This window comes from Eurosta solidaginis, chromosome 1 (genome assembly GCF_040869045.1).
Source record: "Eurosta solidaginis isolate ZX-2024a chromosome 1, ASM4086904v1, whole genome shotgun sequence".
In the NCBI taxonomy this organism is placed as follows: domain Eukaryota; kingdom Metazoa; phylum Arthropoda; class Insecta; order Diptera; family Tephritidae; genus Eurosta; species Eurosta solidaginis.
The window spans coordinates 265,548,688-265,576,014 of record NC_090319.1 but is presented as its reverse complement, the minus strand read 5'-3'; the positions used below and the strand labels follow the sequence as shown (position 1 = coordinate 265,576,014).

Here is a 27,327-nt window from a genome sequence, read left to right as displayed (position 1 = left end):
GGGCCCTTTCGGTATCATTTCTGGATAGTTGTCGGGATCCGTTCGGGATCCCGTCAGGGTATTTTCGGAACTATTGGGAGATCAATTTGAGGACCTTTCCGGCATCATTTCTGGTTAGTTTTCGGGATCCTTTCGGGTCCCATCAGGGTCATTTCGGGACTTTTTCGACATCATTTAAGACTGGTTTTCAGGATTCGTCTGGGATCCCGTCAGGGTAATTTCTGGACTTTTCCGAGACTATTTCGGGATAGTTTTGGGACCCTGCCAAGATCATTTCTAGATGGATTTCGGGATCTGTCCAGGATGCCGTCAGGGTAATTTTGGGACTATTAGGTGATCATTTGAGGACCTTTCCGGCATCACTCTGGATGGTTTTCGGTATCATTTCTGGATGGTTTTTGGTATTCGTCCGCATCCCGTCGGGGTCATTTCGGGACTTTTTCTCGACTAATACGGGATCATTTGCGGGCTCTTTCGGCATCATTTCTAGATAGTTGTCGGGATCCGTTCGGGATCCCATCAGGGTCTTTTCGGGAACTATTAGGAGATCATTTGAGGACCTTTCCGGCATCATTTCTGGATAGTTTTCGGGATCTTTTCGGGGTCCAGTCAGGGTCATTCGGGACTTTTTCGGGAATCATTTAGAGATGGCTTTCAGGATTCGTCCGGGAACCCGTCAGGGTAATTTCTGAACTTTTCCGAGACTATTTCGGGATAATTTTGGGACCTTCCCAAGATCATTTATGGATGGATTTCGGGATTTGTCCGGGATCTCGTCGGGGTTATTCGGGAGCTTTTCGGGGCTAATACGTGATCATTTGGGGATCCTTCCGGAATCATTTCTGTATGGTTTTCGAGATCCGTCGTGGATCCCTCGGAGTCATTTCGGAACTTTTTCTGGAGTATGTCGGATAATTTAGGGACCCTTCCTGGATATTTTCTGGATGGTTTTTGAGATCCGCCCGTGAGCCCGTCAGGGTCATTCGGAACGTTTCGGGATCATTTTGGAACACCTTCAGGGATCATTTCTGTGTCGTTCTCTGTATACGTCTAGAATCGTGTCGCTGTCATTTGAGTTTTTTTTGGACTATTCGGGGAACTTTTGGAGACCCTTTCGGGCATTTCTGGATGGTTTTCGGGATCCGTCCGCGATAGCGTGGGGGTCATTTCGTTGCTTTTCTGGATAATTTCGGGATCATTTGGGATCCTATCAGGTTATCAGCTCATTTAGTTCTTTTTTTTACTCAATTACAAAAATAAAATGCATTAGGACAGAAACAAAATTTTAAACAGATAATAAGCAGGTTAACGCGAATAGCCCATATATTTAAAATTTCTCCTTGCGGACGGGGCCGCGGGTAAAGGCTAGTATATTATAAATGGGAAAGTTTTGGATGTTAAGATGTTTGGATGTTTGTCCAGACGTTTGTCTTGTGACTCAATAACGCAAGAACGGCTGGACCCATTTGGATGAAATTTTGCACACATATAGCCAATAGTCTAGAAGGATCTACTAGCTATATATTTTTCAAAAGGGGCGTGGTCTCCGCCCCCTAGGAACAGTTATAATTTAATTATTATATTTTTTCGTCTTTGCGACCGAATCACGCCAGAATGGCTACACGGATTTTGATGAAATTTGGGACACAGACAGTAGTCTACTAGCGAAATTTTTTTCGAACATGGAAAGAGGGGTGAGGTCCCACGACCCCCTTCGAGAAATTATTTTTCATAATTTTTACACATTATAACTTTACGTATACTGGCCTTCACCAATATCACAGACTCAAGGGGTCAAATAAGTCGAGGGCTTACAAAGTAGCAGTGACATCCTCCGCCCGCCCTCCCTTTATATCCCCCTCTGGTGTAAAATCCATAAATTGTTATAACTCAATCTAAATTTTTCTCCTAAATCAATAGTTTTTGGTATCTGGTACATACAGAACGAGATCTAGACAATTTTGGAGGAACGATCAGTGGTCCTCTCCTCTACTCCCGCCATCCGCCCTCCATCAATTGTTTTTATTAGCACGCTTTTATTATCTTTACCTGTAGTTTCTATCTAACTTTTTATTTCTGGACAAACATCCAAACATCCAAACATCCAAACATCTTAACATCCAAACTTTGCCATTTATAATATATATTAGACTAGCCTTTACCCGCGGCCCCCGTCCGCAAGGAGAAAATTAAATATATGGGATATTCACGTTAGCCTGCTTATCAAGTTATCTGTTTAAAAAGATGTTTCTGTCCAATACATTTTATTTTTGTAATTGAGTAAAAAAAGAACTAAATGAGCTGATAACCTGACAGGATCCCCAAATAATCCCGAAATTATCCAGAAAAATCCACGAAATGACCCCGACGCTATCGCGACAGATCCCGAAAACCATTTAGAAATGCACGGAAGGGTCTCCAAAAGTTCCCGGAATAGTCCCAAAAAACCCGAAATGACAACGACACGATTCTAGACTTATCCAGAGAAACACAAAGAAATGATGCCACCATCCAGAAAATATCTAGGAAGGGTCCCTTAGGGGATCCACGACGGATCGCGAAAACCATACAGAAATGTTTCCGGAAGGGTCCCAAAATGATCCCGTATTAGTCCCGAAAAAGTCCTGAAATGACCCCGACGGGATCCCAGACGGATTCCGAAAACTATCCAGAAATGATGCCGGAAAGGTCCTCAAATGATCCCCTAATAGTCCCGAAATGACCCTGACGGGATCTCGAACGGCTGACGGGATCCCGGACAGATCTCGAAATCCATCCAGAAATGATCTTGGAAACCCAAAATAATCCCGAAACAATATCTGAAAAGTCCAGAAATTACTCCGACGGGATCCCTCACGGATCCCAAAAACTATCCAGAAATGATGCCGGAATGTCCTCAAAATATCCCCTAATAGTCCCGAAATGACCGAAAACCATCCAGAAATTATGCCGGAAGGGACCCCAAATTATCCCGAATACCATACAGAAATGATGCCGGAAAATACCCCAAATGATCCCCAAATAGTCCCAAAAAAGTTCCGAAATGACCCGGAAGGGATCCCGGACGGATCCCGAAAACCATCCAGAAATTATGCCGAAAGGGTCCCCTAATGATCCGATACCAGTCGATAAAAATTCCCGAAATAACCCCGACGGGATGCCGGACGGATCCTCAAAATCATATAGAAATGATGCCGGAAGGTACCCCAAAGGATCCCGAAATAGTTCCGTAATGAACCTGACGGGATCCCGGACGGATCCCGAAAACCATCTAGAAATGATGCCGGAAGGTACCCCAAATGATCCCGAAATAGTCTCGAAATGACCCCGACGGGATCCCGGACGGATCCCGAACACCATACAGAAATGATGCCGAAAGCGTCCCCAAATGATCCCGTATTAGCCGAGAAAAAGTCCCGAAATGACCCCGACGGGATCCCGGACGGATCCCGAAAACCATCTAGAAATGATGCCGGAAGGTACCTCAATGAACCCGTATTAGTCGAGAAAAAGTCCCAAAATTACCCTGAAGGGATCCCGAACGGATCCCGAAAACCATACAGAAATGATGCCGAAAAGGTCCCCAAATGATCCCGTATAAGTCGAGAAAAAGTCCCGAAATGACCAAGACGGGATCCCGGACGGATCCCGAAAACCATCCAGAAATGATGCCGAAAGCGTCCCCAAATGATTCCGTATTAGTCGAGAAAAAGTCCCGAACTGACCCCGGCGGGTTCCGGACGGATCCCGAAAACCATCGAGAAATGATGCCGAAAGGGTCCCCAAATGATCCCGTATAAGTCGAGAAAAAGTCCCGAAATGACCAAGACGGGATACCGGACGGATCCCTAAAACCATCTAGCAATGATGCCGGAAGCTACCCCAAATGATCCCGTATTAGTCGAGAAAAAGTCCAAAAATGACCCCGACGGGATCCCTGAAGGATCCCGAAAACCATCTAGAAATGATGCCGCAAGGTACCTCAAAGGAACCCGTATTAGTCGAGAAAAAGTCCCAAAATGACCCTGAAGGGATCCCGAACGGATCCCGAAAACTATACACAAATGATCCTGGAAGGGTCCCAAAATAATCCCGGAATAGTCCCGAAAAAGTCCAGAAATGACCCCGGCGGGATCGCGGACGGATCCCGAAAACCATCCAGAAATGATGCCAGAAGGGTCCCCAAATGATCGCGAAATAGTCCCGAAATGATCCCGGAATAGTCCCGAAAATGTCCAGAAATAACCCCGACGGGATCCCGAAAACCATCTAGAAATGATGCCGGAAGGTACCCCAAATGATCCCGAAATAGTCCCGAAATGACCCCGACGGGATCCCGGACGGATCCCGAAAACCATCCAGAAATGATGCCGAAAGCGTCCCCAAATGATCCCGTATTAGTCGAGAAAAAGTCCCGAAATGACCAAGACGGGATCCCGGACGGATCCCGAAAACCATCCAGAAATGATGCCGAAAGCGTCCCCAAATGATCCCGTATTAGTCGAGAAAAAGTCCCGAAATGACCCCGACGGGATCCCGGACGGATCCCGACAACCATCTAGAAATGATGCCGGAAGGTACCCCAAATGATCCCGAAATAGTCCCGAAATGACCCCGACGGGATCCCTGATGAATCCCGAAAACCATCTAGAAATGATGCCGCAAGGTACTTCAAAGGAACCCGTATTAGTCGAGAAAAAGTCCCAAAATGACCCTGAAGGGATCCCGAACGGATCCCGAAAACTATACACAAATGATCCCGGAAGGGTCCCAAAATAATCCCGGAATAGTCCCGAAAAAAGTCCAGAAATGACCCCGGCGGGATCCCGGACGGATCCCGAAAACCATTTAGAAATGATGCCGAAAGGGTCCCCAAATGATCCCGTATTAGTCGAGAAAGGGCCCCGAAATGACCCTGACGGGATCCGGACGGAACTCGGAAACCATCTAGAAATGATGCCGAAAGGGTCCTCAAATGATCCCGTATCAGTCGAGAAAAAGTCCAGAAATGACCCCGACGGGACCCGGACGGATCCCGAAAACCATCCAGAAATGATGCCGAAAGGCTCCCCAAATGATCCCGTCTTAGTCGAGAAAAAAGTTCCGAAATGACCCCGACGGGATCCCGGACGGATCCCGAAAACCGTCCAGAAATGATGCCGGAAGGGTCCCCAAATGATCGCGAAATAGTCCCGAAATGATCCCGGAATAGTCCCGAAAATGTCCCAAAATAATCCCGACGGAATCCCGGACGGATCCCGAAAAACTATACACAAATGATCCCGGAAGGGTCCCAAAATAATCCCGGAATAGTCCCGAAAAAGTCCAGAAATGACCCCGGCGGGATCGCGGACGGATCCCGAAAACCATCCAGAAATGATCCCTGAAGGGTCTCGAGATGACCCAAGCGGGATTACAAATAGGGTGAAGATAATTATAAAACCATGTTAATAAGGCAACAGGCGCGTTGGAGCGAATGAAGAGTTACAAAGAAACATACAGGTAAAGCTAATAAAAGCGTGCTAATAAAAGCAATTGAAGGAGGGCGGATGGCGGGAGGAGGAGAGTACCACTGATCGTTTTTCCAAAATTGTTTAGATCTCGATCTGTATGAGCCAGATACCAAAAATTATTGATTTTAGGACAAAATTTACATTGAGTTATAACAATTCATAGATTTTGTACGAGATGGGAAAGGGGGGGGGGGGGGGGGGGGGGGGGGGGGGGGGTGTGTCACTGCTCACTTTGTAAGCCCTCGACTTATTTCACCCATTGAGTTTGTAATATTGGTGAAGGTCAGTATACGTAAAGTTATAATGTGTAAAAATTGTTAAAAAGTAATTATTCGAAGGGGTCGTGGGACCCCCTTCCCCCTTTCCATGTTCGAAAAAAATTTCGCCAGTAGCCTATTATCTATCTCCCAAATTTCATCAAAATCCGTGAAGCCGTTCTGGCGTGATTCAGTCGCAAAGACAAAAAAATATAATAATTAAATTATAACTGTTCCTAGGGGGCGGAGACCACGCCCCTTTTGAAAAATATATAGCTAGTAGATCCTTCTAGACTATTGGCTATATGTATGCCAAATTTCATACAAATCCGTCCAGCCGTTCTTGCGTGATTGAGTCACAAAGACAAACGTCTGGACAAACATCCAAACATCCAAACATCCAAACATCCAAACATCTTAACATCCAAACTTTGCCATTTATAATATATATTAGATATTAGATATATATATATATATTAGATTAGATTAGATTTGGTATAAATGAAATTGCCGATGATGTCGATGATAAAGAATTGAAAAGATGTTGTTTTTCGATAGAGGCACACGCACGTTCACGTAATGTTCATAGAATACGCGTATTATGGATTTAATCGGATTGCCGTCGATTAACTAAATGTGCCAAGGAGGTCATTGACAATGGTAGATTAGTTATTGAATTATTTGTAAAATCAAGTTTTATTAGATTTTTTAACAGCGAAATTTCATCCGGGATTTTCGTAATTTTGTTATCGCGTAAATCGAGAAATATATGTATAGGTCAGAAGGATCGTTGGTAGGATCGCCAGATATAGAAAATAATAATTTTCTATATAATTTTGAATAATTTATTTGAACTTTATTTTTAAAAGATATTTTTGATGACTGAAAATATTTTTTTGATAATAAACAATAAACAATCTAATAATAAAAAAATTAAAATATAACAAAGTATATTTATTACAAGTACATAAATAACCCCACAGTTACACCCGAACTTAGACACCGTTACTTGTTATTTTTATTTTTTTAAACGATTCATCAATTCGCCGTTTTAGGCCACTCGCATAAATCTTCGCTACCGTATCTACACAACAATCAGGGCTGTCATGGAATCCAAGTCGGTTTTGCGTTTTGTCGGAATTACAAACCAATATTGATTTAAATTGGTGTCATAAAACCGTATTGGTTTTGCTCTTTTCGAATGTAAATAAAAGCGATGTTCGAATCAGCTGTTTTGCGATGCACCGGCGATTTTGATGCTAATTGTTTTGGCAAAATTTTATAAAATAGTTGTTTTGTGCATTTAATCAGAAATAAACTAATTCATTGATATCAAAATGGCATCAGCAGTTGTAGCATTTATATTATTGGAAGAAGTTGCGAGAGGTCAAAAGGAAAATTTTGCGAGATCGCAGCAATCCATTTAAGTTGCCAGAGACAGCGTAATTAAAAATATTTCTTATAGTGAGTTTCTAAATATGTATAGTGCATTTGCAGTTACATTGCATACTATCGCATAAACAAAGAGGCTATCCGAATGGTATTGGACACCATTGAAGGACGCTTAACTGGCTCGAAAGTTCTGCCACGGCTGCAACTAGCAGCTACCAGCTACGTTACGATTTTTAGCTGAATGATCCCAACAAAGATCAGTTGGCAGGGATTCTAGCATGAGTGTAGGTAGGAGCATGGTGTCAACGATTTTAGATGATGTGCTTCGTGAAGCCCTTCGCAATATCTGGATGTTTCTCCACAAATTCAGTCAAAATACTGTTTTGCATTGAATTTTTATGTTTTGCCCTATTATGAATGAAAATATATGTAAATTTACTTTTATTCTTATAAAATAAACCTTTATTTACTTACATTTTTAGAAAATACTCAACTGCAAGAGAAATACAACTAGGAAAAAATGAAATCCAACAGCATTTAACTGATTGGATTGTTTCCGATAGCAAAATCGATATTATCGGATTCTGTGACACCTAAAACCGACACTAATTCCAATTCGAACATTAAACCGATAACATCGGATTTCGTGACACCAAAGTAATTATTTTGTCGTTTTTAAATCCGATTCCGACAACAATTGGATTCCATGACAGCCCTGAATACCTTCTTTTCTCCCATAACCGGTTTCCGCTTTTTCGAACATTGTTCAGAATAGGAGGAAAGAGAGAAGTGAAAAAAACTCACAAGGAATTTTTATTTAGAATACGAGGAATGGGAGAAGGGAAAAAACTCGCACGGAATTTTGGTTTAGAATTGGGCTGTTGGAAAAAATTGGTTTTGAAAAAAAAATTTAATTCATTTTATTACAGTAACAAAATTTTGTTTACATATTGTCACGGATATTAACATCACTAAGTTATACCATCAATAAGGCGATGCTAAGGCCACGATAAGCAGTATTTACGTCAATAATCAAATCATGTATACACATATATAAGGCAGCCGAAAGATGTCACACACAGATGCATTTACTTATACGCCTATGTATGCGCGAGAGACTGTAAACTACAAACATTCACATAAATAATTCAATCATTATGTATCTACATAAACGAATAAATAATTGCATCTACACATATGTACGTATACGAGCAGCAGAGCGGCAATGCACAAACACATGCATATATCTTATCTGAGTTGTCACAAGAGAGAGCAATAATTTTTGCACGTAGTTGTGGCTGGCGATTTTGTAGCCGAACTAACTTGTAACTTCTGGAAATCGAAGAGCCTAGAAGTATGCAGCGTAAACTATAAAAGCGGGGCAGGCGAGTAAGAAGTAATTCAGTTTGAGTTGAGCAATCAATGAGTTATTGATTAAGCACGCGATCTGGCGGCCAATAGTAGAGTTTAATTTGAGTTATCAATCAGTTTGGTTATTAAGCCAGCGAGTAGCAAAGTATAAGTGTTATTGTGAAGTACATTAATAAAGGCCATTTTTCCATTATTCAATATTGGAGTTATTTATTCAACAGTTTAGTGGTTCGAACTGAGCAGAGGATTGCAAATAAGAGGATTTGCAGAAAATTCGTTACAATTGGTGTCAGAAGAGGAATTGTTGAATAAATTCTAGAGGACAACAAGGACATGGCAAAGTTAAGTGAATTGAAGATCCCGCAACTGAAGAAGGAGTTGGAGAGCCGTGGATTGAATACAAGCGGCGTTAAACTCGAACTTCAGGCACGGCTACGAGAGGCAATGGAAGCAGAAGGAATTGATGTGGAAGAGCATGTCTTTCATCTTGATGGCGAGGAGACAACAAAAATTGATGAGAAGAACGGAAGTCCGAGTCCAGTTGCAAGAGGCGATAATAATGCGATATTGGCTTTGTTATCACAGATATCGGCAAAAATGGAAACCCAGGAAACACGCATAGCAGAAATGTCATCACAAATATCCACAAATATGGCACCCAACTAGAATCCCAGGAGAACCGTATAACATCCAAGATGGAAAAACAGAAGACACGTATTGCAGAAATGTCATCTGAAATAACAGCGAAGATTGAAGCACAAGAGGCACGAATATCCGAAATGTCGGCACAAATTTCAGCACAGATATCATCGCAGATCTCTGCTCAACTGGAAGAGCAATAAGAACGTATTTCCTCGAAGTTGGAGGCGCAAGATACAAAAATTTTACAGTTTGAAGAAAAAATCGAGGCCGAGGTGGATGCTTTGAGAGGACGTATCGAGCAGTTGCAACTAAATCGCCCAGCAGTTTCAACGAGTAATCCAAAGGTAAAAACACCATCCTTTGACGGTTCTGTTCCTTTCCAGGTCTTTAAGCTACAATTTGAGAAGACCGCAACAGTGAACAATTGGAATGCTGAAGATAAAGTTGCTGCATTGTTCGTAGCTTTAAAAGGACCAGCTGCGGAAATCTTACAGACCATCCCAGAGTACGAGCGGAACCACTACGAAACATTGATGAGCGCTTTAGAGAGACGTTACGGAAGCGAGCATAGGAAACAGATATTCGAAATTGAGTTGCAAAACCGCTACCAAAAAGCAAATGAGACATTGCAGGAGTTTGCTTCAGATATTGAAAGATTGGCTCATCTTGCAAATGCGGACGCACCCGTGGAATACACTGAAAGGGTAAAAATCCAGAGCTTCATAAATGGCATACGAGATGTGGAAACGAAGCGGGCTACATATGCGAATCCAAAACTAACGTTTGCTGAAACGGTATCGCATGCACTGACTCAGGAAACAGCCTCACTTTTGAGTAAGCCAGCGTACAAAGCTCATCGAGTGGAAATGGAAAAGCCAGACTGGGTAGACGCAATTTTGGAAGCATTGAAGGGTATGCAGCAGAAGAATAATGATGCAGTCAAATGCTTTAAGTGTGGAAAGCCAGGGCATATTGCGCGTTATTGCAACACCAACCCTAACAGTTCCAACAATGTGGGTGGTCGTAAACGCAGAGCAGAAGGAGATGAGCAAATTTCCGAGACAAATCAATCGTTAACCTAAAGCGAGTCAGCAGCAAGGGGCGACAGCTGACTCTCTCAATTGAATGCCCCATAATCTCTATCTCACAAATTGGAAGAAGGTCGAGCAATCTTACTGTCGGAGGACATGTGGATGGAAAGGAACGTTTACTGACTGTAGATACGGGTGCATCTCATTCCATCATTCGAGCGGATTTAGTCAACAAGAAGATAAGACCATTGCATGGAGCAATATTGCGTACAGCCACTGGAGAAGACACCCAGGTAATTGGAGAAGTAGAATGTGAAGTAGCAATTGGGAACGACACGGTACTACACAATTTTATAGTGGCAGGTATTGTTGATGAAATCATAATTGGAGTGGACTTCTTAATCAACCAAGGCATCAAAATCGATATGCAAAGCAAGACGATGCGATATAAGAACATGGATGTGCCACTTAATTTCGGCTACGAGAGAGGTTACAGCAGTAAACGAGTGCTGGTGGAAGAGAGTCACCAAATACCACCAAAATCAGAAGCAGTCATCTGGGCAAAGGTTGATGGAGATTGTGGGACAAACAAATTGTGGGTTGTCGAAGCAGCAAACAAATCAGCACTAAACATACTTGTAGGAAAAACCCTGGCTATGACAAAACAAGATGGACGTATTCCAGTAAGAGTACTCAACGAGTTCAAGTCACCACTCAAACTGACTAAAGGAGCTATTTTGGGAAGATGCCAAGAGGCTGAAGTAGTTATTAACTGTGAACAGCTCCAGGAACACGTTTCAGCTAGTAATACTGATCTTTCAAATGACATCACGGCATGGATGCAGGGGCTAGAGGAAGCATATCAGAGTAAGGCAAAACAACTGCTCCTAAAGTACGCGAACATATTTGACCAGGATGATTCTAAACCAGGCCGCACCAACGTTGTGAAACATCAAATTGACACTGGAGATGCGAGGCCGATCCGTCAAGCTCCACGTAGTGTTCCACTGGCGAAGCGGGAAGTTGTGAGTCAAATCATTCAAGAAATGAGCGACAGCGGCGTCATCGAACCATCAGCTAGTCCATGGAGCTCACCGGTAGTACTTGTAAAAAAGAAGGATGGAAAAATGAGGTTTTGCGTGGACTACCGGAAGTTGAATGACGTAACGAAAAAGGATAGCTACCCATTGCCAAGAATTGACGACACTCTGGACTCGCTATCTGGTACGAAATGGTTTTCCACGCTGGACTTGAAAAGCGGCTACTGGCAAGTGGAGGTGAAGGAGGAAGATAAAGAGAAAACAGCCTTCAGTGTCGGTGATGGTCTTTGGCAATTTACAGTGATGCCTTTTGGACTTTGTAATGCACCAGCTACTTTTGAGAGACTCATGGACCAGGTACTGAAAGGACTACATTGGAAAACATGCTTGGTGTACCTGGACGACATCATCGTATTGGGCAAGAACTTTGATGAACATCTTAAGAATTTGGAGGAAGTTTTCCAGAGAATAGCTGGCGCTGGTCTGAAGTTAAGTCCCAAAAAGTGTGCGCTGTTTAAAAAGGAAGTCAATTATTTGGGTCACAAGGTAACGACAGAGGGCATCTGCACTGCGAACGAAAAAATAGAGGCTGTAAAGGATTGGCCAAGACTACAGAACCTACATGAATTGCGAAGTTTTCTTGAGCTGTGCACATATTACCGCCGATTTGTACCAAATTTTGCTAGCGTAGCCCATAGCCTCCATGAGCTTACAAGAAAAAACAAAGCTTTTGAATGGAAGAAGGAGCAAGAAGTGGCTTTTCAAACATTGAAGGAGCGTTTGTGCACTGCCCCAATGTTAGCATATCCAATTCCAGGAGTAACATTTATTCTAGATACAGATGCGAGTGGATATGCTATAGGAGGCGTTTTATCACAACTGGTCGATGGACAGGAGAAGGTAGTTGCATATTACAGCCGTTCGATTGGAAAACCAGAGAGGAACTACTGTGTTACGCGGAGAGAGCTGTTGGCATTGGTAGAGTGCATTAAACATTTTCATAAATACCTCTACGGCCAGCGATTCCGTGTCAGGACAGATCACGCAGCGTTGAAATGGCTTCTGCAGTTCCGTAATCCGGAAGGACAATTGGCACGGTGGATCGAGCGACTACAAAGCTACGACTTTTCCATTGAGCATCGAAAAGGTAGTACCCATGGAAATGCTGATGCAATGTCACGAAGACCATGTAGTCTGGAATGCAAGCACTGCTCAAAGGCCGAGGCTAAAGAAGACATTATAGATGTCCGGCTAATGACTATAACGTGTACGGATGAATGGGACAAGGAACAACTAAGAAAGTGTCAACTAGAAGATACAGATCTGTCACATGTTATGCAAGGGCTCAAACGAAACGAAAGACCAAGTAGAGAGGAGATGTCAGCAGAGAGTCCCATTGCGAAGTCATATTGGGCACAGTGGAACAGTTTAGAATTGATATCCGGTTGCTTGCATCGAGTATGGGAGAGTGAGGATGGTCAATGCAAGAAGAAACTCATAGTTGTTCCCAGGAAGAGGATTCCTGACGTGCTCAGCGAGCTGCACAATGGTCCAAGTGGAGGTCATCTTGGAATCACGAAGACACTCGAAAAAATTAAGCAGAGATTCTATTGGGTTGGTTGCCGTCAGTCGGTCACCGAGTGGATTGCCAACTGCGAGGTATGCAACAGAGCGAAAGGGCCCAAAACCCGAAGTCATGGCCAGATGAAGCAGTATATTTCAGGTGCACCATTTGAAAGGATCGCCATGGATGTCGCAGGTCCATTTCATACTAGCAACCGCGGAAACAAATACGTACTGGTGGTTATGGATTATTTCAGTAAATGGCCAGAGGTATACCCAATCCCAAACCAAGAAGCAGAAACAGTAGCAGAAGTGGTTAAACACGAATGGGTTGCAAGGTATGGTGTACCAATGGAGTTACATTCTGACCAAGGCAGGAATTTTGAATCAGCTGTGTTCCAAGAAATGTGCAAGAAGTTGGGCATTCGAAAAACACGGACAACTGCATTGCATCCTCAGTCCGATGGTATGGTGGAACGCTTCAATAGAACATTGGAGGAGCATTTAAGGAAAGTTGTAGACAAGTACCATAAGGACTGGGATACACACATATCATTATTCTTGATGGCCTACCGATCGGCAGTACATGATACAACGGGCCAAACTCCCGCAAAGGTAATTTTTGGCAATGACCTTCGACTGCCAGCTGATTTGAAGTATGGGATAGATGCCGATGCGGAGAGGAATGTCAAGAAATCCACTGGTGTTTTGGAAGAAGAGCTGAGAGAGATACACGAACTGGTAAGACAACGAGCAAAGATTATGAGTGACAAGATGAAAGCGAGGTACGATAAAGCAATTAATTCGGAAGGGTTTCAGGAAGGAGATTTGGTGCTACTATACAACCCACAACGAAAAAAAGGTTTGTCCCCGAAATTGCAGTGTAACTGGGAAGGCCCATACAAAGTTGTAAAACGGATCAACGATGTAGTGTACCGCATACAAACCACTAACAAACCACGAACCAAAATGACAGTGGTTCATTTGGAGAGATTAGCACCGTTTAGATCGAGAGATTTGTCCGACCGGGACGATCAGACTTAGGTGGAGGGCAGTGTCACGGATATTAACATCACTAAGTTATACCATCACTAAGGCGATGCCAAGGCCACGATAAGCAGTATTTACGTCAATAATCAAATCATGTATACACATATACATATAAGGCAGCCGAAAGATGTCACACACAGATGCATTTACTTATACGCCTATGTATGCGCGAGAGACTGTAAACTACAAACATTCACATAAATAATTCAATCATTATGTATCTACATAAACGAATAAATAATTGCATCTACACATATGTACGTATACGAGCAGCAGAGCGGCAATGCACAAACACATGCATATATCTTATCTGAGTTGTCACAAGAGAGAGCAATAATTTGTGCACGTAGTTGTGGCTGGCGATTTTGTAGCCGAACTAGTAACTTCTGGAAATCGAAGAGCCTAGAAGTATGCAGCGTAAACTATAAAAGCGGGGCAGGCGAGTAAGGTCAGTTTGAGTTGAGCAATTTAGTTATTGATTAAGCACGCGATCTGGCGGCCAATAGCAGAGTTTAATTTGAGTTATCAATCAGTTTGGTTATTAAGCCAGCGAGTAGCAAAGTATAAGTGTTATTGTGAAGTACATTAATAAAGGCCATTTTTCCATTATTCAATATTGGAGTTATTTATTCAACAGTTTAGTGGTTCGAACTGAGCAGAGGATTGCAAATAAGAGGATTTGCAGAAAATTCGTTACAATATTATTTTTATAAAGTAGTTATACAAATGAACCCAATAAACTTGTTTGTGGTGATTCCCAAAACATTCTAAACACATGAATGGCCCTTGGACAATCCGGGCAATACGTGTATACTATTTTAGCCTTCTTTATGGCGATCTCCCTTCCTCCCATTTGTTTCATTCTGGAATAACATAAAGTAGATGTTCGACGTACTTTTGTAATACTTGCACTTAGTTTGATTTTTAAAATATGAATATTGCCTGATTGTGGCTTCATATGTTTTTCTCGCATCTGCAAATTTAGAAGTGATGAACAGACCAATTCTAAATATTCTCGCGGAATTTTGTTCTCGCGGATTTTTTATTCCCACGGAAAAATTCCTCCAATTCTTTTCTCCTAGGGAGAAGAATAATTGGGGAATAGGAATTTCGAATTTTCGAAGTTAGCTGTTTTGTCAATTGAAATTTCGTTGCGCATTTCTTATTTTGTTTAAAAAATGGTAAAGTTTAATTATTGTTGGCAATTTGTTTGAAATTAAGAAATAAGGTATAAACAATGCATATTATTGCATTTCATGTGGTATTCACTGAAATGAGTAATGAATTGGTGCCACAGCAACATCAACAGAGGAGCATAAGAAGAAGACCGGCGGGATAACACAAATCCGCCCCGGAGTTGCCTGCATTCATTCTGCAAAGCAATTTTCTGGCGGCCAAGTCGAGTTGAGTTCGCCTTTCGCCATATGCCTAAATCTATTTAAGCCTTCTTAACAAATCCTTGCGCAATTTCTGGATGGCTGCATCAAATATGCGAAGAGCTCTTCCGTTGCTTATGATATATTTTTCGACTTAAAATAAAGAATATTGTTGTTGTTGTTGTATTAACAGTGAGAATATAGTGGTAGAATGTAATTACATATTTTAACATAAATTTGTACAAATAAGTGTTCTTTCTTAAAATAACCATTTTCCTTTAACTATTTTGATACATTCCCTTTAATTTAAATAGTGAAAAAGCTCCTATGAAATGGCAGAGAAATCTCCCTCACATTCATAATTAGCCCAATTCTAGACGAAAATTCCGTGCGAGTTTTTTCCCTTCTCCCATTCCTCGTATTCTAAATAAAAATTCCTTGTGAGTTTTTTCACCTCTCCCTTTCCTCCTATTCTGAACAATGTTCGAAAAAGCGGAAACCCACAATATTCTTTATTTTAAGTCGAAAAGTATATCATAAGCAACGGTAGAGCTCTTGGTATACATATTTGATGCAGCCATCCAGAAATTGCGCAAGGATTTTTTAATAAGGCTTAAATAGATTTTGGCATATGACGAAGGACGAATTCAGCTCAACTTGGCCGCCAGAAAATTGCTTTGCTGAATGAAAGCAGGCAACTCCGGCAGATTTGTGTTATGCGGCCGTCTTCTTCTTATGTTCCGCTGTTGATGTTGCTGTGGCACCAATTCATTACTCATTTCAGTGAATACCACATGAAATGCAATAAATACTGTGCATTGTTTATATTTTATTTCTTAATTTCCAACAAATTTGCAACAGTAATTAAACTTCTCAATTTTTTAAACAAAAACAGATCAGTTGGCAACCCTGGTGTGTGAAATAAAGTAATTTGTGCTCCTCTTTAAATTTTCAAATTCATTGATTATTGTGAGTCTTAATTCTTACAACCTGTGTCTAAACATTTATCTGTGGAAAATAAGATATTCTGTCCAGGTGATCTCCAATTCAACTTTACTAACTTGGCAGTATATTGCGATTGGTGCTCCTGTTTGTTGTTGTCAGTCAACTTGTTTTTTTGACACCTCCTTCATCAACTATGTATCTTCCCGCCAAAAGTTTTATAGTCACTGAAGTTTGTGCTTCAAGCTTTATTTTGTGGTTTGCGTCTGTGCCAATGCCAAAACAAGAATTCTGTTAAATTCCTCTGCCACGCACCAGAATTCTGTTAAATTCCTCTGCCATGCACCAGAATTCTGTTAAATTCCTCGGCCACGCACCAGAATTCTGTTCATTCCTCTGCCAAACACAAGAATTCTGTTATTCCTCTGGAAAACCATACAAGTTTGAATGGCACTGTAAACCAGAAAAATCAAACTGCAAATCTGTTAAATTCCTCTGCCACGCACCAGAATTCTGTTAAATTCCTCTGCCATGCACCAGAATTCTGTTAAATTCCTCTGCCACGCACCAGAATTCTGTTAAATTCCTCTGCCAAACACAAGAATTCTGCTATTCCCCAATGAATGTTATTGTCAATACTAGAAAATTAATAGAACCGAGAGAAGAATCCGATAATGAAAGCTTTTTTTATTTATTTCATATTTCTTTGGCAACGCATTAGTACAATGCAATATTGTATAGTATAGTACAACAAAAGTAATAATTACATAAAGATCATTTAAAAATATACTATATAAAGCGAAAAACATATACAAAAGAATAAAAAAGTAGATGAAGTAAACAATTTCGTATTTATTCACTGTTGAATAAAGATAACGATTTTACTTGCAATTCCCCTTATTTGCAATCTTCTGCAGTTCGAATCACTAAACTGATGAATAAATAACTCCAATACTTAATAATGCAAAATGGCCTTTATTAAAGTACTTCACAATAACACTCAAACTTTGCAACCAAACTGGATTGATAGCTCAAATGAAACTCCTCTTCGCCTCCCTCTACTGTCCCGCCTTTTATACTTTTTGATTTCTCATTGCATACTTGGTTGCGTCATAATAATCTAAGCTGCGCTTAGCAGCCACCCAGTTCTTCGAGCATTATTTTTGGCCCGTTTTTTTTCGAACACCATGGATCAAGTCTCAATGGTAAGCGTCGTTGTGACGACCTTAATAACGAGGATGATAGCGCCAAAAAGGTGCAACGGATCAGCGGCTTCTCTCCTAGTTTAATGCAAAGCATGGATCAGCGATTTGCTAAGTTCAAAGATCTGATTGCTAAGCAAATTTTGGACTCGGAAAAAAGGCTCATTGAATTCGTATGCAAAAAACTAGAAGACAAATTTGTGGTGCTGAAGAAAGGAGTTACTCAGCTGGAGAGCGTGTTCGAGCGCGTTGGTTATCTCGAAGAGGATGTAAAAACACTCAAAAACAAGTAAGGAAGGTTAAGTTCGGTGACCCTAGAATTTGTTTGTACAATATGGGTATCAAAAGAAAGGTGTTAATGAGTATTTTAAAAGGGAGTAATCCTTAGTTCCATAGGTGGACGCCGTTTCGAGATATCGCCATAAAGGTGGACCAGGGGTGACCCTAGAATTTGTTTGTACAATATGGGCATCAAACGAAAGGTGTTAATGAGTATTTTAAAAGGGAGTGGGCCTTAGTTCTATAGGTGGACGCCGTTTCGAAATATCGCCACAAAGGTGGACCAGGGGTGACTCTAGAATGTGTTTGTACGATATGGGTATCAAATTAAAGGTATTAATGAGGGTTTTAAAAGGGAGTGGTGGTTGTTGTATAGGTGGTCGCATTTTCGAGATATCGCCATAAAGGTGGACCAGGGGTGACCCTAGAATTTGTTTGTACAATATGGGTATCAAAAGAAAGGTGTTAATGAGTATTTTTAAAAGGGAGTGGGCCTTCGTTCTATAGGTGTTCGTCTTTTCGAGATATCGCCATAAAGGTGGACCAGGGCTGACTTTAGAATATGTTTGTACGATATGGGTATCAAATGAAAGGTGTTAATGAGTATTTTAAAAGGGCGTGGGCTTAGTTCTATAGGTGGACGCCTTTTCGAGATATCGCCATAAAGGTGGACCAGGGGTGACTCTAGAATGAGTTTGTACGATATGGGTATCAAATTAAAGGCATTAATGACAGTTTTAAAAGGGAGTGGTGGTAGTTGTATATGTGAAGACGTTTTCCAGATATCGACCAAAATGTGGACCAGGGTGACCCAGAACATTATCTGTTGGATACCGCTAATTTATTTATATATGTAATACCTGCCAAGATTTTAAGGGTTTTTTATTTCGCCCTGCAGAACTTTTTCATTTTCTTCTACATAATATGGTAGGTGTCACAACCATTTTATAAAGTTTTTTCTAAAGTTATATTTCGCGTCAATAAAACAATCCAATTACCTTACCATCTTTCATCCCTTTTTTCGTATTTGGTATAGAATTATGGCATTTTTTTCATTTTTCGTAATTTTCGATATCGAAAAAGTGGGGGTGGCCATAGTCGGATTTCGTTCATTTTTCATACCAAGATAAAGTGAGTTCAAGTAAGCACGTGAACTAAGTTCATTAAAGATATGCCGATTTTTGCTCAAGTTACCGTGTTAACGGCCATGCGGAAGGACAGACGGACGACTGTGTATAAAAACTGGGCGTGGCATCAACCGATTCCGCCCATTTTCACAGAAAACAGTTAACGTCATAAAATCTATGCCCCTACCAAATTTCAAAAGGATTGGTTAATTTTTGTTCGACTTATGGCGTTAAAAGTATCCTAGACAAATTAAATGAAAAAGGGCGGAGCCACGCCCATTTTGAAATTTTCTTTTATTTTTGTATTTTGTTGCACCACATCATTACTGGAGTTGAATGTTGACATAATTTACTTATATACTGTAAAGATATTACATTTTTTGTTAAAATTTTACTTTTACATATAGTAATAGGAGTAACGTTCCTGCCAAATTTCATCATGATATCTTCAACGACTGCCAAATTACAGCTTGCAAACGTTTTAAATTACCTTCTTTTAAAAGTGGGCGGTGCCACGCCCATTGTCCAAAATTTTACTAATTTTCTATTCTGCGTCATAAGTTCAACTCATCTACCAAGTTTCGTCGCTTTATCTGTCTTTTGTTATGAATTATCGCACTTTTTCGGTTTTTCGAAATTTTCGACATCGAAAAAGTGGGCGTGGTTATAGTCCGATATCGTTCATTTTAAATAGCGATCTGAGATGAGTGCTCAGGAACCTACATACCAAATTTCATCAAGATACCTCAAAATTTACTCAAGTTATCGTGTTAACGGACGGACGGACGGACGGACATGGCTCAATCAAATTTTTTTGCGATCGTGATTATTTTGATATATGGAAGTCTATATCTATTTCGATTCCTTTATATATGTACAACCAACCGTTATCCAATCAAACTTAATATACTCTGTGAGCTCTGCTCAACTGAGTATAACGACGCGTCAAAGCAAGAGAGCCATATTGCCGCAAGTGAAGTCCGTGTACACGGAATTCCCTTTAAGGAAGGAGAAAACTTAACAAGTGTCTTTCATCACCTCTGTTCCACTCTTGGATTGCTACCAATTCCTATAATGAGCATTTTGCGGCTACGGAAACTAGACAACAGCGTGACAGATCCGGCCGTAATAATCAAATTTCAGTCGCCGACAGACAGAAACAAATTGCTAAAAAGTATAGGCACCTTTAGGCGCCAAAACAATCCAAACATCAAGGGTCTGCAATTAGTTCATGTGGGCATAAATTCAAATGCTCCGATTTATGTAAATGCTTCGCTGTCCAGGCAAAACTATGCGATCTTCAAGGCAGCGATCCGTTTAAAGAAGAAAAGGAAGGTAGTAGCGGGTTTTTCTAAGAAGGGTCTGGTACATATCAGACGAACAGCCAACGCCAGCCCTGAAGCAATACATAGCTTGGATTTTCTAGAGCGTCTTGAGAATACCGGCGAAGAAAGCGCAAGATCCTTTCGAGTTGATGATGCGCCAACGAATAATGATCAATAAATTAATTTCTATGTATGGTATATTACTTAAGTTCTTGAGTCTCTTCGTTTCCGTTTTTATCTCTCCCTATCAAACTTGTAAACAATCATTTATGTTGCCTTTATTGTTACGCATCGCAGAGCATTCTTTATATCCCATAGATAGTGATGTTCCTAGACTATAGATTGTCTAGTTCCAAAGACTGCTTACATACACTGTTGCGCGTATTCAGCAAACGTACTAAAGGGCTCAAAGTCATCCATCTCAATGCGCAAAGCCTATATAAAAAGCATTGGGGTACCCGGATGATTTGGGTTTGCGACCTGGCAACATGGCGCGATGAAACCCGTCGAGGGGTTGCCGTCACGGAGACCAGAACATCTAGGAAAGTGGCACCACCCAAGGCAGGAGCTGCATTGAGCGGATGTCGCAAACCTATTCTGTGCTGGCAGACGGTGCAAACGGAGGTAGGGACTAATAGTCTGTTTCCCTGACCTGCACGATTGCTGCCAGAAAAGAGGGGGGAGGGGGAGGGGGGGGGGGGGGGGGGAGAAGAAGACGGGGGCAGGGGCTGATGCTCAGCATTGCTACCAGCTCTACTACGAAGGTAGTAGTTATGAGTGGTATCAGCTGTTTGAGTTGTTGGCGCCGTGGGGCGCGAGCAGCAGCGGGTACTTGTTGTGGCTTGCTGAGCAGCGAGGCTGCTGGAAGGTAGTGGAGGGGCGCTTAGGCGTAGACTACGGGACGCCCTTGGGCGTGAGCAGCAAGGAGCCACAAAAGATTTATAAAAGTTACGTGGACGTCGGGTTTTGGGATCAATCCCAGAACAACCTGTCCGATGCAACCATCCCTTGCACGAGACACACTGAACAGAGTATGACCGTCCTAAAAAGATTCTTTTCTGGCAAATGCAGCAAAACCATTTCTCAGGACCGGGGTCAGGAGACGGACCCGGATTGGGTTCGATACCTTCCCGGAGTAAGAGAATATGTAGCAGTCCTGCTGCAAGGAGCTGCTGGGAGGATGACAATTTGTGGGAGGGACGAAACAAATTAAATGGGGTCACACTGAAATGACAGTCCTTGCTCGGGAAAAATCCCGAGTCGCTCCGGTACATAGAACCGACTGCCTAGGGAAGCAAATTTTCTCCAGTCGTCTAGATCTGTTCTCCTTACCCACTTCAGACATCGTATGCTAATATCTGATCGCCAGTTCTTCATTACTTCCATACGTCTTTGGAACTCGCTCCCTTCTAGACTTAGGCTTATAAGCAATGCTCTGCTCTTCAATAAAGAATTAACAAGTTTCTATAATAGCCTAGACAATTTAAATACTAATTTCTTCTAAGCAAATGTACTCTATCATTCGTTCATTTTATTTATTTACTCTTTATTAAATATAATATTTATTGTAACCTTTTCTTAGCCATAGTCTTTAAGTTTCAAGTTTAAATTGTTCCTATTTTATGCCTTTTACCGACTAGCACTATAAAATAATTTTTGTCAAATTGTTGTGCTGGGATGAATTGCCTAATAAATACAAATACATATACAAAATAAGAAATGTGCAACGAAACGTCTTGGAGTAGGGCAGGATTGAGAACACGTCCTTCCAACCTCCCAATGATATGACTCCAAGACACGCCCGTTGGGACCACCAGTTCCCGTGCTGATCGGAATCTCATGCATTCCGACACCCCAAACGTTAGAAATCTTATTATTATTAAAATGTATTTAAAAATTTGTAATAACCTAAGTTTTAGGCTTAAAACGCCGTAATAATAAATAAATAATAATAATAATAAAAAATTTCAATTGACAAAACAGCTGACTTCGAAAATTCGAAATTCCTATTCCCCAATTATTGTTCTCCCTAGGAGAACAGAATTGGAGGAATTTTTTCGCGGGAATAAAAAAATCCGCGAGAACAAAATTCCGCGAGAATATTTAGAATTGGTCTGAATACCTACTTTTCTCCCATAACCGGTTTCCGCTTTTTCGAACATTGTTCAGAATAGGAGGAAAGGGAGAAGTGAAAAAACTCACAAGGAAATTTTATGTAGAATGCGAGGAATGGGAGAAGGGAAAAAACTCGCACGGAATTTTCGTTTAGAATTGGGCTGGAAGTAATTTGTTCTCTAAACCACCGTATTTTTGCATCATTTTTTTTCGTAGATTTCTTGTACACTACAAAAGCATTTACTACTGATAATCCACGCAGATATTCTATACCCAGTTTGCGGTACCACTTTACGACCTTCAAAGTAGAGCTTGTATGACATGTATTTTTATGTTTAGCCAATGTTTTTGTCGTGCATATATGTCCGCCATAGCCCTGAAATAAAAAAAGTCGGTAGGCGCCACGTCGAACATATGTGTGTGACAAACTAATTAGTTACAAACTGCCTTTTCTAAGCAGAAAATATTACCAGCACTACCCGAAATTCCAATTTTGATGTCTCTGATAAGATTCAAAAACAAAATGCTGTGGGCCCAGCATCTTATTTGCTGAAAGTCCCTAGGCAGTCAATGTGTTAAAGCTCTCAGCAACAGCTTCCATTTGATATCCCTATTACACACACATTCTAGGCGTATCCGGGTCCAGGTTTTGGCATATATCTTGAGACCCTAGTCACCCAGCGGTATAAAAATTACTCTGTACTAAAGCACTCATCAACAGCTTCAATTTGATAACCATAATGTAAAAACACATCCTAGTGTTACCGTGATCCACGTTTTGGCCTATATCTCGAGACCTTTCAGAAATAGGTATGAAAACTACCCTGTACTAAAGCACTCATCAACAGCTTTCATTTATTATCCATATTGTATAAACACTTTCTAGGGATAACCGGGTCCACGTTTTGGCCTCAATCTCGAGGCCCTAGTCACCAATAGGTATGAAAACTACCCTGTACTAAAGCACTCATCAACAGCTTTCATTTGTTATCCATATTCTATAAACACATTAGAGGGGTACCCGCGTCCACGCTTTCGCTTATATCTCGAGACCTTAGTTACCCGCTGGTACGAAAGCGACTTTGTTTTATACTATGTAGTGGTGTACATCCATACATACCTATAAACGTACGCCCGAAGTTAAATAACGCAGCAAATGCTACATATGTACGTATGTATGTGTCGCATCATGCCTCTCTCAAAAGCAATTAGCGCGCACAGTTCACAGCGAACAACCACACAAACACATTTTCAGGTAAAAATGTTACTTTTGTTTAAACAATTTGGCTGATATAAGAAATGAATCCAGTATTTTTTTTGATGCATATCGAAGATAAATATTTCAAAGTTTTACTGAAAACTAGAATTTTTTTAAATCCATCCATTCTTTTATGAGTTATAGCTGTGTAAACAAAAATTTTATGATTTTTTACTATATTTTGGTAATTTGCCACGCTCCTATAATATATATCTTGAAATTATATTAACTGTTAATTAAATTGGCGGCCACCGTGGTGTGATGGTAGCGTGCTCCGCCTACCACACCGTATGCCCTGGGTTCACACCCCGGGCAAAGCAACACCAAAATTTTAGAAATAAGGTTTTTTAATTAGAAGAAAATTTTTCTAAGCGGGGTCGCCCCTCGGCAGTGTTTGGCAAGCGCTCCGGGTGTATTTCTGCCATGAAAAGCTCTCAGTGAAAACTCACCTGCCTTCCAGATGCCGTTCGGAGTTGGCACAAAACATGTAGGTCCCGTCCGGCCAATTTGTAGGGAAAAGCAAGAGGAGCACGACGCAAATTGGAATAGAAGCTCGGCCTTAGATCTCTTTGGAGGTTATCGCGCCTTACATTTTTTATTTTATAAGATTTATAGATAGTAGATACTAGTAAGTGAAATTGAATAAAAAAAGTTAAAAAAGGAAAGCGAGCAGATAATTGAAGTGCTATTTAAATGGCATGAAGAGAAAGCTTCCTCATCCGTACCTCAAACCAACGCTGAGCTCAACCTTTAAGTACGGTTTTAATTTATTATAATAGAAAAAGCCTTTGAAATATGTCCATTCTTAATACATAAGATTATAACCAAATAAACGTATTCGATATAATGAAACAATGAAAATTTCGCTGATTTTAAATAATTGAACTTGATTGCGCATCACTTCAAAATTCTCATTAGAAATTGACGTTAGAATTCGATTAGAATTCTAATCCTTTTCTCGATATCGAGAACGTAGCCCCTTTTTTGTCGAGAATGCTATAATTCGCGACAGTTTCGCAAATCGCCATCTAACCTTCTACCTTAGAGAAATTCATTAGAATTCGATTCGTCTTCTAATCGTTTTCTAACCTAAATGTTTGTTGGGAAACTGGTACAGCTCAAGTAACAGTTGAATCGATTGAATCGTGTGCTTTAATTTCTATAATCTTGTTGTAGCTGTTACCTCACTCATTACTCCAAATGCAATTAAAAATGTTATGAGACAACCAACTCATGCTTCAATTGAAAAAATCAGTTTCGTTGCCACTGAACTCTAGTTAACATTTTTTGTCGAGTGAATAGATCGTTTGCCCTACTGAGTCAATACTAACCATCGGCAATAACACCAAATCACAGTGTTTGCATGAAAAAGAGAATTTATGTTTGCAGAAATTTTAATACCCACCGTACTAATTTGTTCGATTTCTTTTAATAATTAAAATGTGATGAATTCTTTCAGCGATTAAAATAAGACTCGAAAATGACGCCCTCTTGAATTTACAAATTGAATTATGGAAAATACATGACAAAATTAACAAGAAAAAGGAATTATAAGGGGCTCGTCAAGACGAGTCACGCGTAACATACCACCGATCTATGAAAGTCTTTTATGATCGAAAAGTGCACGCATCTATGACTATTTTAACCGCGCAGGGGAATTTATAAATATTCAAAATAATATAAAATGGTATGTGGGTTAATCTATATCTGTGTTATTTTACCTTTATTTTCTGAAACTTTTATAATTGCTCCTGCATTTTCACTGCAAATTTGTTTTTCGTCATTAACAAAGTTTTTGTTCCCAGCATCTTTTTGGTTTGTGTTACTGAAATCTTAAAAGAAAAGTTAACAATTGAAAATAAAATATTAACACTAATATTTGTTAGCATTACCTTCGTTTTCTGTAATTGTGCAAAGCACCTTTCCATTGTGTTTAGATATAGAACTAACACCGTTCTCGGAATTCAGATTTGCTATTTTCTTATGGTTGATAATAACAGGTGCTTTAATAAGAAAGAAGAATTATAAATCCAAGTCTCAGAAGCAATAATGAAGAATGAAGTCAGTGGATATTTGCTCATGATGATTCCGTACTTGTACGGTTTGGGATGGAGCGGAAAATTTGCATGTGCAAATATACACATAATAATTAAAAACCATAAATTTTGGTGATCTTACCCTGGAATAGTGCTTCGGTAATCCTTTTGTTTTCAACATTTTTAAATTTTTCAATGGATGGTGTTTCTTCAACATTATTTTCATTTACAATGATAGAGTCTGTAAATAATTTTAACAGAAATAACATGTTTAAACCTTTGTATTAAGTATTAAGCATTAATTTACCTTTATTTTGTTTGAAACTTCCCAGGACATTTCCATCTTGTTTAGTTGTAAGTTGTATCTCACTTTCAGCGCTAGTATTTCCAACACCTTTGTAATTCATAGAATTCCCGCTTATTTCTAAATTCTTTTCTTGTATTACTCTTAATGGTGGAACTTGTTTACCAAATGCCAGAGCTACCTCAGTTAGAGGTAATGCATTTTCTTTGTCTTTATCTTCCATATCCAAGAAAGCACGCCTCAGATCTACACACCGCTCAGCACTAGAACCACGAACGACTTCTACGCTGCGCAACAGCTGTTCCTTTGTTGGTGTTGAGCTAACTACATTAAATTTCTGGAGCACTCTGGATGGCAGAGCACTCGGTTGCTGTTGAGTGGACTTTCCATTCGTCGAGTCAAGGTAATCAACGTGAGAATCTAATGCTTCTAAAGTACTGTCTTGATTTAGGCCTTGTGAGTTTTCAGGTGTTACATCTTCATAGTCCATATTAGAAACCATTAAGTGTTCATTTGTTGATGTTTCCATCGTTTTGTATTCCACACTAGACATACTCGAATCGAATGATAAGTACATGGATGCACCGGTGTTGTTGGCGTCATATTGCGCTTGCCTGGATGCATCCATTATGGCGGCTGCAATTGTTTTCGTAATGTGAATGTTTTGAGCCTCACTACACTATAAGACCGGACCACGATTCTTTATTTCTTCAATTCTCTTCGTTTTTGTGAAATTCTTTTTATTTTTTGTTCAAATTCAAAGCCCGGTACGAATGCACACAATAAATTTTCTATTAGCTCTTGTCAAAACGTTACTTTTTGAAAGCCGTTTATGTGTCAAACATTTCCAAAGTTCCTTTGCTGAATATTTTTGAAGGGTTGCTATTAAGAACCTAACCACACCACGATTGGTGTGGTAGCTTTGAAGTGGTCACTTTTTTACTCCACATTTATGAAATCGTCCTTTCTTAGCGTTTTATAATAGCTGTGTTTTTTTTACATCTATAAACGTTTACGCTTAAACTGTATATGGATCGCTAAGCGTTAAACTTTATCTACTCTTCTTTGCTGCGCAGAAAATTAGTACTCCGAAATTTCAATACGCGTTATACTCAGATGCAACTGAAATATGTGTCTATGTTTCACCTCTACACTAATTCTATGTATTTTTCTTTTTTTTTTGGTTTTAGGAATTGAATCATTCAATTCCAAAAGATGGCAAGAGGACCCTTAATTTGCCCCTTAAGTCAAACGTATAAGGGTAATATACTTGCAACATTTAGACGTGCCTAAGCAACTAACACATGTCACAAAATAAAAACCCGTAGCACAAAGATGTTTTCTTGTAAATGTTAAGTTTTAATATATGGCTTGTTGCCATGTGCTTTTTCAAGATTTGTAATTCCTCGTGAAATATATTTTTGTGTCAGTATTACTGTGTTTGCTCTGTTCATGAATTTTTGTATACATTTATATAGTAGCTTTAAGTTACAGCTTACTATTT

At 40.3% G+C, this 27,327-nt stretch overlaps 1 protein-coding gene across 1 annotated transcript in view; it reads right to left on the bottom strand.

Annotated features, from left to right (window-relative positions):
• Positions 1-26,960, bottom strand: part of LOC137237249 (uncharacterized) — a 75,498-nt gene extending 48,538 nt beyond the window's left edge. Inside the window, exons 1-4 of the mRNA XM_067760661.1 lie at positions 25,827-26,960; positions 25,662-25,760; positions 25,376-25,486; positions 25,205-25,315 (exon numbers count right to left, since the gene is read on the bottom strand). Of these exons, the coding sequence (XP_067616762.1) occupies positions 25,205-25,315; positions 25,376-25,486; positions 25,662-25,760; positions 25,827-26,451 (946 nt within the window). The 5' untranslated portion in view covers positions 26,452-26,960. The remainder of the gene's footprint in view (positions 1-25,204; positions 25,316-25,375; positions 25,487-25,661; positions 25,761-25,826) is intronic.
• Between the last annotated feature and the right edge of the window lie 367 nt (positions 26,961-27,327).